General features: G+C 40.7%; 1 protein-coding gene across 3 annotated transcripts in view; it reads right to left on the bottom strand.

Annotated features, from left to right (window-relative positions):
• flot2 (flotillin 2) overlaps positions 1-12962 on the bottom strand; it is a 46010-nt gene that overhangs the window by 116 nt on the left and 32932 nt on the right. For all 3 annotated transcript variants that reach the window (XM_062959007.1, XM_062959006.1, XM_008124172.2), the window contains 5 exons: positions 12765-12884; positions 10312-10526; positions 7734-7917; positions 7493-7642; positions 1-1017 (listed from right to left, as the gene is read on the bottom strand). The exon at positions 1-1017 is cut by the window's left edge and continues 116 nt beyond it. In XM_062959007.1, the coding sequence (XP_062815077.1) occupies positions 979-1017; positions 7493-7642; positions 7734-7917; positions 10312-10526; positions 12765-12884 (708 nt within the window). In that variant the 3' untranslated portion in view covers positions 1-978. The remainder of the gene's footprint in view (positions 1018-7492; positions 7643-7733; positions 7918-10311; positions 10527-12764; positions 12885-12962) is intronic.

Raw genomic sequence — 12962 nt, 5'->3', positions numbered from 1 at the left:
GAGCAGAAAAGAGGGGTGGAGTGAAATTGGAGGTCCCAAAAATAGTCTATCCCCAAAACAACCTGAGAGGCTTCCAAATGGGGCGCAAACGCACCCTTCGTCCATTGGGTTTGAGGCCATGGAATTAAAAAAAGGGGAAACCGGCACAGCAATTGGCACCGCTTTGTATTTGAAACCGAGGAGGGCAATGGCAGGATAGAGAGAGGGAATTATGTGTGGACGAGAAGGGAGAAAAACTCTCAAAAAGGGTCCCGACAAGGGGAGAAGGTAAGCCGGCATGCAGCATTTGGAAAACGTATATTACAAGTATAATAAAATAAAAAGTATAATAATGGTTTGAAAGCAACACAAAGGAGGAGGCCACATGCTTCTCCAGGAACGAGAAAAGTAGAGGGGAATTCGGAAGCAAACCGAAGGGTCTCAGAGCTTGAAATTTGTAGAATTATAAACATGCGACATTATAAAGCTGCGTTTCGGAGCGTTTATCCTTGGCAACGGAGAGGGCCACCCCTGGAAGTTTCCAGAGGACAAATCCCCAAAAATAGAGGCTTTGCAGAAGGAGAAGAACGATTCCGGCTCAAAGGCCACCGAACCCAAAAAAGAGTCCTGGGGCGGTTCGAATGGTTAGCAGATATGGCTCAGATAGCCGTGGCAAAGAAGCACAAAGAGAGAACTGCCCCGACCCAAGAGCAACCCGGTTGTGTGTAAATATATATATATATATATAATAACAGGGGTCATTCAAGGCACAGACTTTTTTTGCGAGAGCGGACGAGACAGAGAAGGGGTTTGGCGAGCGCAGCAGAGCGGGAAAGAGGAGGAAACCTCTCTCGGAAATGATAAGGACGTTCTGATCCTCGGAGGGATATAAGGCACCCGAATGTAGGCCCGGCCACCCAACCCCGGCCCTATGATCTTGATCCCGGTGTCAGCCGAAGGGAGGGAAAGGGGTGCTGCTCTTCACTGACCGGTCTCCTCTCAGGCTTTGGCTCCCGTGGCCTTCTGGATGAGCGGGATCTGCAGAAAGACACAAAGGCACCGTGGAGAAATGGGACAGAAGCAACTCGGAAACTACCGTATATACTCGAGTATAAGCCAACCCGAATATAAGCCGAGGCACCTAATTTTACCACAAAACAACTGGGATAACTTAATGACTCGAGTATAAGCCGAGGGTGGGAAATGCAGCAGCTACGGGTAAATTTCAAAATAAAAATAGATACCAATAAAATTTCATTAATCGAGGCATCAGTAGGTTAAATGTTTTTGAATATTTACCGTATTTCAAAGAAAAACAATAAACTAGCTCTATAAGTGGAAAAGTAGGGGCAACAAAAACAATATGGTATCAACAATACCGTGTTTCCCCGAAAATAAGACAGTGTCTTATATTAATTTTTGCTCCCAAAGATGTGCTAGGTCTTATTTTCAGGGGATGTCTTATTTTTCCATGAAGAAGAATTCACATGTATTGTTGAACAAAAAAATGAACATTATATACTGTACAGTAGTTGTCATCACAAACCAGCATAACCAGACAAACTGTGAATCCTATCAAGAATTTCTTGTTACTACCAATATTTCCATGTACAACAATCTATGGTACGTACATGGTGTTCTGTTCGTTGGGCATGCTTCCAAACAAAAACTTTGCTAGGTCTTACTTTCGGGGGAGGCCTTATATTTAGCAATTCAGCAAAACCTCTACTAGGTCTTATTTTCTGGGGATGTCTTATTTTAGGGGAAACAGGGTAACATAATAATAATAATAATAATAACAATAATAACAATAATAATAATAATAATAATAATAATAATAATAATAATAATAATAATAAAAGCTTTATTTATACCCCGCCACCATCTCCCCAACGGGGACTCGGGGCGCCTTACATGGGGCCATGCCCAAGACAATACAATATAAACAGCATATAAAAGAACAGCACATCACAATACAATAAGCAATACAATAAATAATAATATCCATTACAAAATAAAACAAGGAGGCAATGAAAAACAAGGGCAGACCACATGAACATTAAGTTAAAACTCGGGGTGAGAAAGACATAAAAATAAAAACCATAGCGAACAGGGTCATAAGGAAGTGGGGTATAACAACAACAACAACAACAACAAAAACTTCATTTGGATCCCACCCTATCTCCCCATGGGGACTCAGGCCGGCTTCCAACATAGTAACAGGCAAACATGCAATGCCTGTATAATCAATGCAGAGCTAGATATAGATCTATAATTATAGATACTAATTTCATATATCAATTTTCCCCTGAAACATTTGCAAATCCCCCCCTCTGTGTGTGTGTGTGTGTGTGTGTGTGTGTGTGCGTGCATGTCCCTCCTGAAATATAGGTAGGTAAGAATATATTCACATCTATCCAGACATCTCTCTTTATATAGATATTTGCAGAGACTTGCAAACATATGAGGGGAAATTCATATATAAAATTAATGTATATAGATAGATACACATATAAAGGTACATAGAGATGGCAAAAGCTTACAAGGGGTTAATGCCTATATATCTGTAGGAGAGTTTAACAAATATTTCAGGGGAAAATGCCTTCATAAGATTAATGAATATATATTTTTCTTCTTCCTGACTTGCAAGGGTGTCTTTCTCTTTGCAAAACATTCCCTTGATTAAAAGCGGGAGGCTTTGAAAAAGTAAACACACTGATAAGGGGAGAAGAGAGAAATAGATCACATATTGCAAGCAATAGCCTGCAGGCTCCGTTGCCGGCCTTGATCTTGACCCAATTATAAGCCGGGGAGGCGTTTTTCAGCTCATAAATAAGGGCTGAAAAACTCGGCTTATCTTCGAGTATATACATGTTGCTTAGAATGTCCATTGTGGGGTCTCAAGTGTACGCAGCCCCCCAAAACAGCCTGAAAATGACCCCAAACCCACCAAAAATGTACAAGACATCCTCCCATATATCACCTACCAGCCTCCACCCAAAATGCCTTCTAATACTACGACCACAGCTACAGTAATAATAAAAAGTATCTTTATTTACTACAAAAAATTGAAAGGTGTAACTGGTAGAATCTATAGGATATTGTGTGGAATAAAAGGAGAGAGAAAAAATATCACTCTTAAGGAAATATGGGAGGAGGAGTTAAGAGATGAAAATACTGTATATACTCGAGTATAAGCCTAGTTTTTCAGCCCTTTTTTTAAGACTGAAAAAGGCCCCCTCGGCTTATACTCGGGTGAGGGTCCTGGTTGGCTTATATTTGGGTCAGCTTCTACTCGAGAATATATGGTACATTTATTATTTTTCTCTATTATTACTGGTATTATTGCATTTATTATTATTCATCAGCACGACTCAGTAAACGTTAGGCTACCTGTCATTACTGCTAAGTGTAATACAGTAGAGTCTCACTTATCAAAACTAAACAGGCCAGCAGAAACTTGGATAAGCGAATATCTTGGATAATGAGAAAGGATTAAGGAAACGCCTATTAAACATCAAATTAGGTTATGATTTTACAAATTAAGCACCAAAACATCATGTTATACAACAAATTTGACAGAAAAAGTCGTTTGATACGTAGTAATGCTATGTAGTAATTACTGTATTTACGAATTTAGCACCAAAAGATCACGATGTATTGAAAACATTGTCTACAAAAATGCGTTGGATAATCCAGAACGTTGGATAAGTGAGACTCTTATGGCTGTAAGCTGGACCGTGAAGGGACATGTAGTCTACAGGAAGGTTGGTGGGAAAATTTGGTTTCAATCCCCATCCAAAACTGCCCGGCCTTGATCTAAACGGATAGTGTTCACTGAGAAAACTATCCATCCAAATATGTCTCCTTCTCCTTTTTAAACAGAAGTGGGATAGTAATTTGTTCGGAGGGCTTTGATGATGTCCTCCTTAATGTTAAGAGGGGGTTGGATTGGACGGCCTCCCAACTGTAAAATCCTATGACTCTATAGCCTTACTTTTCCACGAACCTGCTAATATTGATGAGGCAGGATGGCCATTTTGCCTGGCAAAAGGGGGTTGAACTGGATGGCCTCTGGAGGTCCCTTTAGGATTCTATGATAGGGATTTTTAACAAGAGACTGGATGGGAAGGCTTTGACTGTGTCTTCCTGCCTGGCAAAAGGGGGTTGGACTGAATGGCCTCTGGAGGTCCCTTTCAACTCTAGGATTCTATGATAGGGATTTTTAACAAGAGACTGGATGGGAAGGCTTTGACTGTGTCTTCCTGCCTGGCAAAAGGGGGTTGAACTGGATGGCCTCTGGAGGTCCCTTTCAACTCTAGGATTCTATGATAGGGATTTTTAACAAGAGACTGGATGGGAAGGCTTTGACTGTGTCTTCCTGCCTGGCAAAAGGGGGTTGGACTGAATGGCCTCTGGAGGTCCCTTTCAACTCTAGGATTCTATGATAGGGATTTTTAACAAGAGACTGGATGGGAAGGCTTTGACTGTGTCTTCCTGCCTGGCAAAAGGGGGTTGGACTGAATGGCCTCTGGAGGTCCCTTTCAACTCTAGGATTCTATGATAGGGATTTTTAACAAGAGACTGGATGGGAAGGCTTTGACTGTGTCTTCCTGCCTGGCAGAAGGGGGTTGGACTGAATGGCCTCTGGAGGTCCCTTTCAACTCTAGGATTCTATGATAGGGATTTTTAACAAGAGACTGGATGGGAAGGCTTTGACTGTGTCTTCCTGCCTGGCAAAAGGGGGTTGAACTGGATGGCCTCTGGAGGTCCCTTTCAATTCTAGGATTCTATGATAGGGATTTTTAACAAGAGACTGGATGGGAAGGCTTTGACTGTGTCTTCCTGCCTGGCAAAAGGGGGTTGGACTGAATGGCCTCTGGAGGTCCCTTTCAACTCTAGGATTCTATGATAGGGATTTTTAACAAGAGACTGGATGGGAAGGCTTTGACTGTGTCTTCCTGCCTGGCAAAAGGGGGTTGGACTGAATGGCCTCTGGAGGTCCCTTTCAACTCTAGGATTCTATGATAGGGATTTTTAACAAGAGACTGGATGGGAAGGCTTTGACTGTGTCTTCCTGCCTGGCAGAAGGGGGTTGGACTGAATGGCCTCTGGAGGTCCCTTTCAACTCTAGGATTCTATGATAGGGATTTTTAACAAGAGACTGGATGGGAAGGCTTTGACTGTGTCTTCCTGCCTGGCAAAAGGGGGTTGAACTGGATGGCCTCTGGAGGTCCCTTTCAATTCTAGGATTCTATGATAGGGATTTTTAACAAGAGACTGGATGGGAAGGCTTTGACTGTGTCTTCCTGCCTGGCAAAAGGGGGTTGGACTGAATGGCCTCTGGAGGTCCCTTTCAACTCTAGGATTCTATGATAGGGATTTTTAACAAGAGACTGGATGGGAAGGCTTTGACTGTGTCTTCCTGCCTGGCAAAAGGGGGTTGGACTGAATGGCCTCTGGAGGTCCCTTTCAATTCTAGGATTCTATGATAGGGATTTTTAACAAGAGACTGGATGGGAAGGCTTTGACTGTGTCTTCCTGCCTGGCAAAAGGGGGTTGGACTGAATGGCCTCTGGAGGTCCCTTTCAACTCTAGGATTCTATGATAGGGATTTTTAACAAGAGACTGGATGGGAAGGCTTTGACTGTGTCTTCCTGCCTGGCAAAAGGGGGTTGGACTGAATGGCCTCTGGAGGTCCCTTTCAATTCTAGGATTCTATGATAGGGATTTTTAACAAGAGACTGGATGGGAAGGCTTTGACTGTGTCTTCCTGCCTGGCAGAAGGGGGTTGAACTGGATGGCCTCTGGAGGTCCCTTTCAACTCTAGGATTCTATGATAGGGATTTTTAACAAGAGACTGGATGGGAAGGCTTTGACTGTGTCTTCCTGCCTGGCAAAAGGGGGTTGAACTGGATGGCCTCTGGAGGTCCCTTTCAACTCTAGGATTCTATGATAGGGATTTTTAACAAGAGACTGGATGGGAAGGCTTTGACTGTGTCTTCCTGCCTGGCAAAAGGGGGTTGGACTGAATGGCCTCTGGAGGTCCCTTTCAACTCTAGGATTCTATGATAGGGATTTTTAACAAGAGACTGGATGGGAAGGCTTTGACTGTGTCTTCCTGCCTGGCAGAAGGGGGTTGAACTGGATGGCCTCTGGAGGTCCCTTTCAACTCTAGGATTCTATGATAGGGATTTTTAACAAGAGACTGGATGGGAAGGCTTTGACTGTGTCTTCCTGCCTGGCAAAAGGGGGTTGGACTGAATGGCCTCTGGAGGTCCCTTTCAACTCTAGGATTCTATGATAGGGATTTTTAACAAGAGACTGGATGGGAAGGCTTTGACTGTGTCTTCCTGCCTGGCAGAAGGGGTTGGACTGAATGGCCTCTGGAGGTCCCTTTCAACTCTAGGATTCTATGATAGGGATTTTTAACAAAAGACTGGATGGGAAGGCTTTGACTGTGTCTTCCTGCCTGGCAGAAGGGGGTTGAACTGGATGGCCTCTGGAGGTCCCTTTCAACTCTAGGATTCTATGATAGGGATTTTTAACAAAAGACTGGATGGGAAGGCTTTGACTGTGTCTTCCTGCCTGGCCGAAGGGGTTGGACTGAATGGCCTCTGGAGGTCCCTTTCAACTCTAGGATTCTATGATAGGGATTTTTAACAAAAGACTGGATGGGAAGGCTTTGACTGTGTCTTCCTGCCTGGCCGAAGGGGTTGGACTGAATGGCCTCTGGAGGTCCCTTTCAACTCTAGGATTCTATGATAGGGATTTTTAACAAAAGACTGGATGGGAAGGCTTTGACTGTGTCTTCCTGCCTGGCCGAAGGGGTTGGACTGAATGGCCTCTGGAGGTCCCTTTCAACTCTAGGATTCTATGATAGGGATTTTTAACAAAAGACTGGATGGGAAGGCTTTGACTGTGTCTTCCTGCCTGGCAGAAGGGGGTTGAACTGGATGGCCTCTGGAGGTCCCTTTCAACTCTAGGATTCTATGATAGGGATTTTTAACAAGAGACTGGATGGGAAGGCTTTGACTGTGTCTTCCTGCCTGGCAAAAGGGGGTTGAACTGGATGGCCTCTGGAGGTCCCTTTCAACTCTAGGATTCTATGATAGGGATTTTTAACAAGAGACTGGATGGGAAGGCTTTGACTGTGTCTTCCTGCCTGGCAAAAGGGGGTTGAACTGGATGGCCTCTGGAGGTCCCTTTCAACTCTAGGATTCTATGATAGGGATTTTTAACAAGAGACTGGATGGGAAGGCTTTGACTGTGTCTTCCTGCCTGGCAGAAGGGGGTTGAACTGGATGGCCTCTGGAGGTCCCTTTAGGATTCTATGATAGGGATTTTTAACAAGAGACTGGATGGGAAGGCTTTGACTGTGTCTTCCTGCCTGGCCGAAGGGGTTGGGCTGAATGGCCTTTGGGGTCTCTTCCAGCTCTATCTTTCTCCCCACCCAGTTCTCTCCCTAAGCGCTGGCCAAGGACGGGACGTTCCTTCTCTCTGTCCAGCTCACCTTAGAGAGGTCCACCCCGGTGAGAGCGTGCACTGAGGCAGGGACCTCCGCCAGGAGCCGGTTCAAGTCGGAGGTCAGTTTGTGGTTCTCCCCGCTGAGGATGACGATCTCGTCCACTTTGGAGAGAGGGGCAGAGACCTTGGCCGCGATCTGAGGAGAGAGAGGAAAAAGAGATGGTCATTCGTCTCAAAGGGTTAGTTAGCCGGACCCTCTCTCCCCAAACGTTGGCCGGACCCCTCACCTGCGGCAGAGCATCCAGCACCATGGCGATCTTGGCTGCCTCTCCGTACTGCTGGTAGGCCTCTGCTTTCAGCTTCATCTTCTCGGCCTCTGCTTTGCCGATGGCCTCGATGACCAGGGCCTCGGCCTCCCCAATCTTGCGGATCTTCTCCCCCTCGGCCCGAGCGATCAGCACTTGCTTCACCCTTCAGAGGAGGAGAAAGTATGAGGCGTGAGAAGGATCCCAGGAATGGGGTTTCTCACTCCAAAGCACCCTGGGGCAGCACGGCCTGATCTCTGCGGCCTTTTCCCTAACAGGACAGCACTGGAAATGCTTTCAAAAAGCATGCCAACAGCTCCAGAAATAATCATACTAATAATAATAATAACAACAATTATATGTATACATACACATACAAAGTAATATAATATACTGTATATACTCGAGTATAAGCCGACCCGAATATAAGCCGAGGCACCTAATTTTACCACAAAACAACTGGGATAACTTATTGACCCGAGTATAAGCCGAGGGTGGGAAATGCAGCAGCTACGGGTAAATTTCAAAATAAAAATAGATACCAATAAAATTTCATTAATCGAGGCATCAGTAGGTTAAATGTTTTTGAATATTTACCGTATTTCAAAGAAAAACAATAAACTAGCTCTATAAGTGGAAAAGTAGGGGCAACAAAAACAATATGGTATCAACAATACCGTGTTTCCCCGAAAATAAGACAGTGTCTTATATTAATTTTTGCTCCCAAAGATGTGCTAGGTCTTATTTTCAGGGGATGTCTTATTTTTCCATGAAGAAGAATTCACATGTATTGTTGAACAAAAAAAATGAACATTTATTATATACTGTACAGTAGTTGTCATCACAAACCAACATAACCAGACAAACTGTGAATCCTATCAAGAATTTCTTGTTACTACCAATATTTCCATGTACAACAATCTATGGTACGTACATGGTGTTCTGTTCGTTGGGCATGCTTCCAAACAAAAACTTTGCTAGGTCTTACTTTCGGGGGAGGCCTTATATTTAGCAATTCAGCAAAACCTCTACTAGGTCTTATTTTCTGGGGAATGAACTGGGAAAACATAATAATAATAATAATAATAATTTTATTCTTATATCCCGCCCCATCTCCCCGGAGGGACTCGGGGCGGCTTACATGGGGCCATGCCCAGACACGACAGCACAAATCAGATAAAACATTAAACCGAGCAGTAAAACTTCAACATGATTAAAAACAGTCATAAAAGTCAATATACACAATAATATTAAAATCCCGATTTGGGTCAAAAGATCCAACATTGACTCCTGTATAAGCCGAGATACCAATCAAATTACATTAATTGAGGTATCAGTAGTTTAAATGTTTTTGAATCTTTAAATCAAACTGTAATTTAAGATATGACTGTTCAACTCTGATTAAATCATTATTTTCATCTTCTTCAATGTAAATGTGCTTATGTATCCTTTTAATAATAATAGAGTGAAATAATAAAAGTAATAATAATAATAATACAGTACAATAATAAATGTAATAATAAATAGAGTAAAATAATGAATGTATTAATAATAATAAAAATAGAGTAAAATAAATGTAAAAGTAACAACAATAATAAAAAAGGTAAAGGTTTCCCCTGACGTTAAGTCCAGTCATGTCTGACTCTGGGGGTTGGTGCTCATCTCCATTTCTAAGCCGAAGAGCCGGCGTTGTCCATAGACACCTCCAAGGTCATGTGGCCGGCATGACTGCATGGAGCGCCCTTACCTTCCTGCCAGAGCGGTACCTATTGATCTACTCACATTGGCATGTTTTCGAACTGCTAGGTTGGCAGGAGCTGGGGCTAACAGCGGCCGCTCACGCCACTCCCGGGGTTTGAACCTGCAACCTTTCGGTCTCCAGCTCAGTGCTAACAATAATAACAATAATAATAATAATAAATAACAATAATAGAGTAAAACAATAAATGTAATAATAATTAATAGAGTGAAATAATAAATATAACAATACCAATAATAACGGAGAAAAATAATAAATATACCATATATACTTGACCTGAATATAAGCCCACCAGGACCCTCACCTGAGCATAAGCCAAGGAGGGTTTTTTCCAGTCCTAAAAAAGGGCTGAAAAACTAGGCTTATACTCGAGTAGATACAGTAAATAAATATAGCAATATAATGTATATAACATATATAATACAAAATTAATACACTATAAATATAACAATATAAATAATAATAATACAAATATAGTAGGTAAAGGTTTCCACTTGTCATTATGTCTAGTAAAGTCTGACTCTGGGGGATGATGCTCATCTCCATTTCCAAACCATTGTCAGTAGAGGCCTCCTAAGTCATGTGGCCAGCATGACGGCATGGAGCGACGTTACCTTCCCGCCAGAGCAGTACCTATTGATCTACTCACACCTGCATGTTTTCCAACTGCTAGGTGGGCAGAAGCTGGGGCTGACAGCAGGAGCTCACCCATCCCGCAGATTTGAATCACCGACCTTCCGGTCAGCAAGTTCTGCAGCTTAGCAGAACCCATGAAAGGACCCATTCTTCACAATTCCTCACTTTTCTCCCTCCGCGATCTGCTGCATGCGGTGGGCCTCTGCTTCGGCGGGCAACTTGACAGTGGCCATCAGCTCCTTTTCGGTGCGGATGATCTCCTTCTCCTCCACGTCAATCTGCTTCCGGCGCTGAACCACTTCGATCTCGATCTCCTCCTGGCGGATCTTCTGCTGCTCTTTGGCTCCTTGCAGCTCATAGGCCAGCTGGGCCTCTGCCGTCTGCCAAAATCAGGGGAAACGGGGGTCAGAAATGTTTCGTTTTGGGACTTTGGTTTCCATATCTCTCCTCCCAAAAAGGTTTAAGAGGCCCCGAAAAGCAACAACCACTACTACTATCAATTTTACTATTATTATTTAATAATAATAGTACTTAAAATCATTGCATTCAATCATAATAATTCTATATAATAATTGTATTCAATAATAATAATAATAATAATAGTAATTAAAATCATTGCATTCAATCATAATAATTCTATATAATAATTGTATTCAATAATTATTATTATATAATTATAATAAATTGTCTTTGTTACCAATCTCTCCTCAAGGCGGGGTACAACACGGACAAAACACATCAATATAAAATGCATACAGCAAAATACATATATCAGTGTACACCGCTATAAAATACATACAAAAAAATAGTTAATAATAATAATAATAATACCGTGTTTTCTCTCTAAAAAGAAACTCAAAGTGGCTTACATAAAACCAATAAAATCCAATCTAACAGTTTTAACTGTTCAGTTTGAATACCGTTAATGTTTATTTTTTATGTTTGCTTGTATAATGAGATATGTACTGTAATAATAATAAATTGTCTTTGTTACCAACCTCTCCTCAAGGCGGGGTACAGCATGGTCAAAACACATCAATATAAAATGCATACAGCAAAATACATGTATCAGTGTACACCGCTATAAAATACATACAACAAAATAATTGTTGTTGTTGTTGTTGTTGTTATTATTATTATTATTATTATTATTATTATTACCTTGTGTTTTCTCTCTAAAAAGAAACTCAAAGTGGCTTACATAAAACCAATAAAATCCAATTTAACAGTTTTAACTGTTCAGTTTGAATAGTTAATATTTATTTTTATTTTTGCTTTTATAATAAGATATGTACGTATATCAGTGTACACCGCTATAAAATACATACAACAAAATAATAGTTAATAATAATAATAATAATAATACCCTGTGTTTTCTCTCTAAAAAGAAACTCAAAGTAGCTTACATAAAACCAATAAAATCCAATTTAACAGTTTTAACTGTTGAGTTTGAATAGTTAATATTTATTTTTATTTTTGCTTGTATAATGAGATATGTACGTATATCAGTGTACACTGCTGTAAAATACATACCACAAAATAATAGTTAATAATAATAATAATAATAATAATAATAATAATAATACCCTGTGTTTTTTCTCTAATAAAAAACTCAAAGTATGCTGGAACTCAATTGACAGACCCAGTCTTTTAGACTCGGAACATGCCCATCTGTATTTTATAAGTGTTTTTATGAATGTCTGATGTAATTTAATAACTTTTTAATTGACTCACAATGTATTGTACAATTTTATATATGTGTTTTATTGTAAGCCGCCCTGAGTCCCCTATTGGGTGCGAAGGGCGGGATATAAATATTGTAATAAATAAATAATAAAAAGTGGCTTACATAAAACCAATAAAATCCAATTTAACCGTTTTAACTGTTCAGTTTCAATACCGTTAATATTTATTTTTTATTTCTGCTTGTGTAACGAGATATGCATATCATAGCACAGCCCTATAAATATTGTAATAAATAAATAAAGTGGCTTACATAAAACCAATAAAATCCCATTCAACAGTTTTAACTGTTCAGTTTGAATACCGTTAATATTTATTTTTAATTTTTGCTTGTGTAACAAGATATGCATATCACAGCACAGCCCTATAAATATTGTAATAAATAAATAAAGTGGCTTACATAAAACCAATAAAATCCCATTGAACAGTTTTAACTGTTCAGTTTGAATACCGTTAATATTTATTTTTAATTTTTGCTTGTGTAACAAGATATGCATATCACAGCACAGCCCTATAAATATTGTAATAAATAAATAAAGTGGCTTACATAAAACCAATAAAATCCCATTGAACAGTTTTAACTGTTCAGTTTGAATACTGTTAATATTTATTTTTAATTTTTGCTTGTGTAACGAGATATGCATATCACAGCACAGCCCTATAAATATTGTAATAAATAAATAAAGTGGCTTACATAAAACCAATAAAATCCCATTGAACAGTTTTAACTGTTCAGTTTGAATACCGTTAATATTTATTTTTAATTTTTGCTTGTGTAACGAGATATGTATATCAAAGCACAGCCCTATAAAATACATTCAACAAAACTCCAAATTGTTTCCGTTCTCCCACTGCTCCAGATAAGAGCACCTTACCTTCACGTTGATCTCTTGGCTGAAGGCAGCCTTCTGCATTTCAAAGGCACGCTTTGAGTTGGCCACTTTGGTGTCGGCCATGAACTTGATGTCCAGCATTTCCTTCTTGCACTCGGCCTCCTGCGAAGCAACGTCGGCATTACAGAAGGAAGAAAACGACTCAAAAGGCACTGCTCTGCTTGGCGCAATGCGAGCTTC

Source organism: Anolis carolinensis, unplaced genomic scaffold (assembly GCF_035594765.1).
Source record: "Anolis carolinensis isolate JA03-04 unplaced genomic scaffold, rAnoCar3.1.pri scaffold_7, whole genome shotgun sequence".
NCBI classification, from domain to species: domain Eukaryota; kingdom Metazoa; phylum Chordata; class Lepidosauria; order Squamata; family Dactyloidae; genus Anolis; species Anolis carolinensis.
The sequence above is the reverse complement of the archived record's forward strand: the minus strand, read 5'-3'. Positions and strand labels throughout refer to the sequence as shown.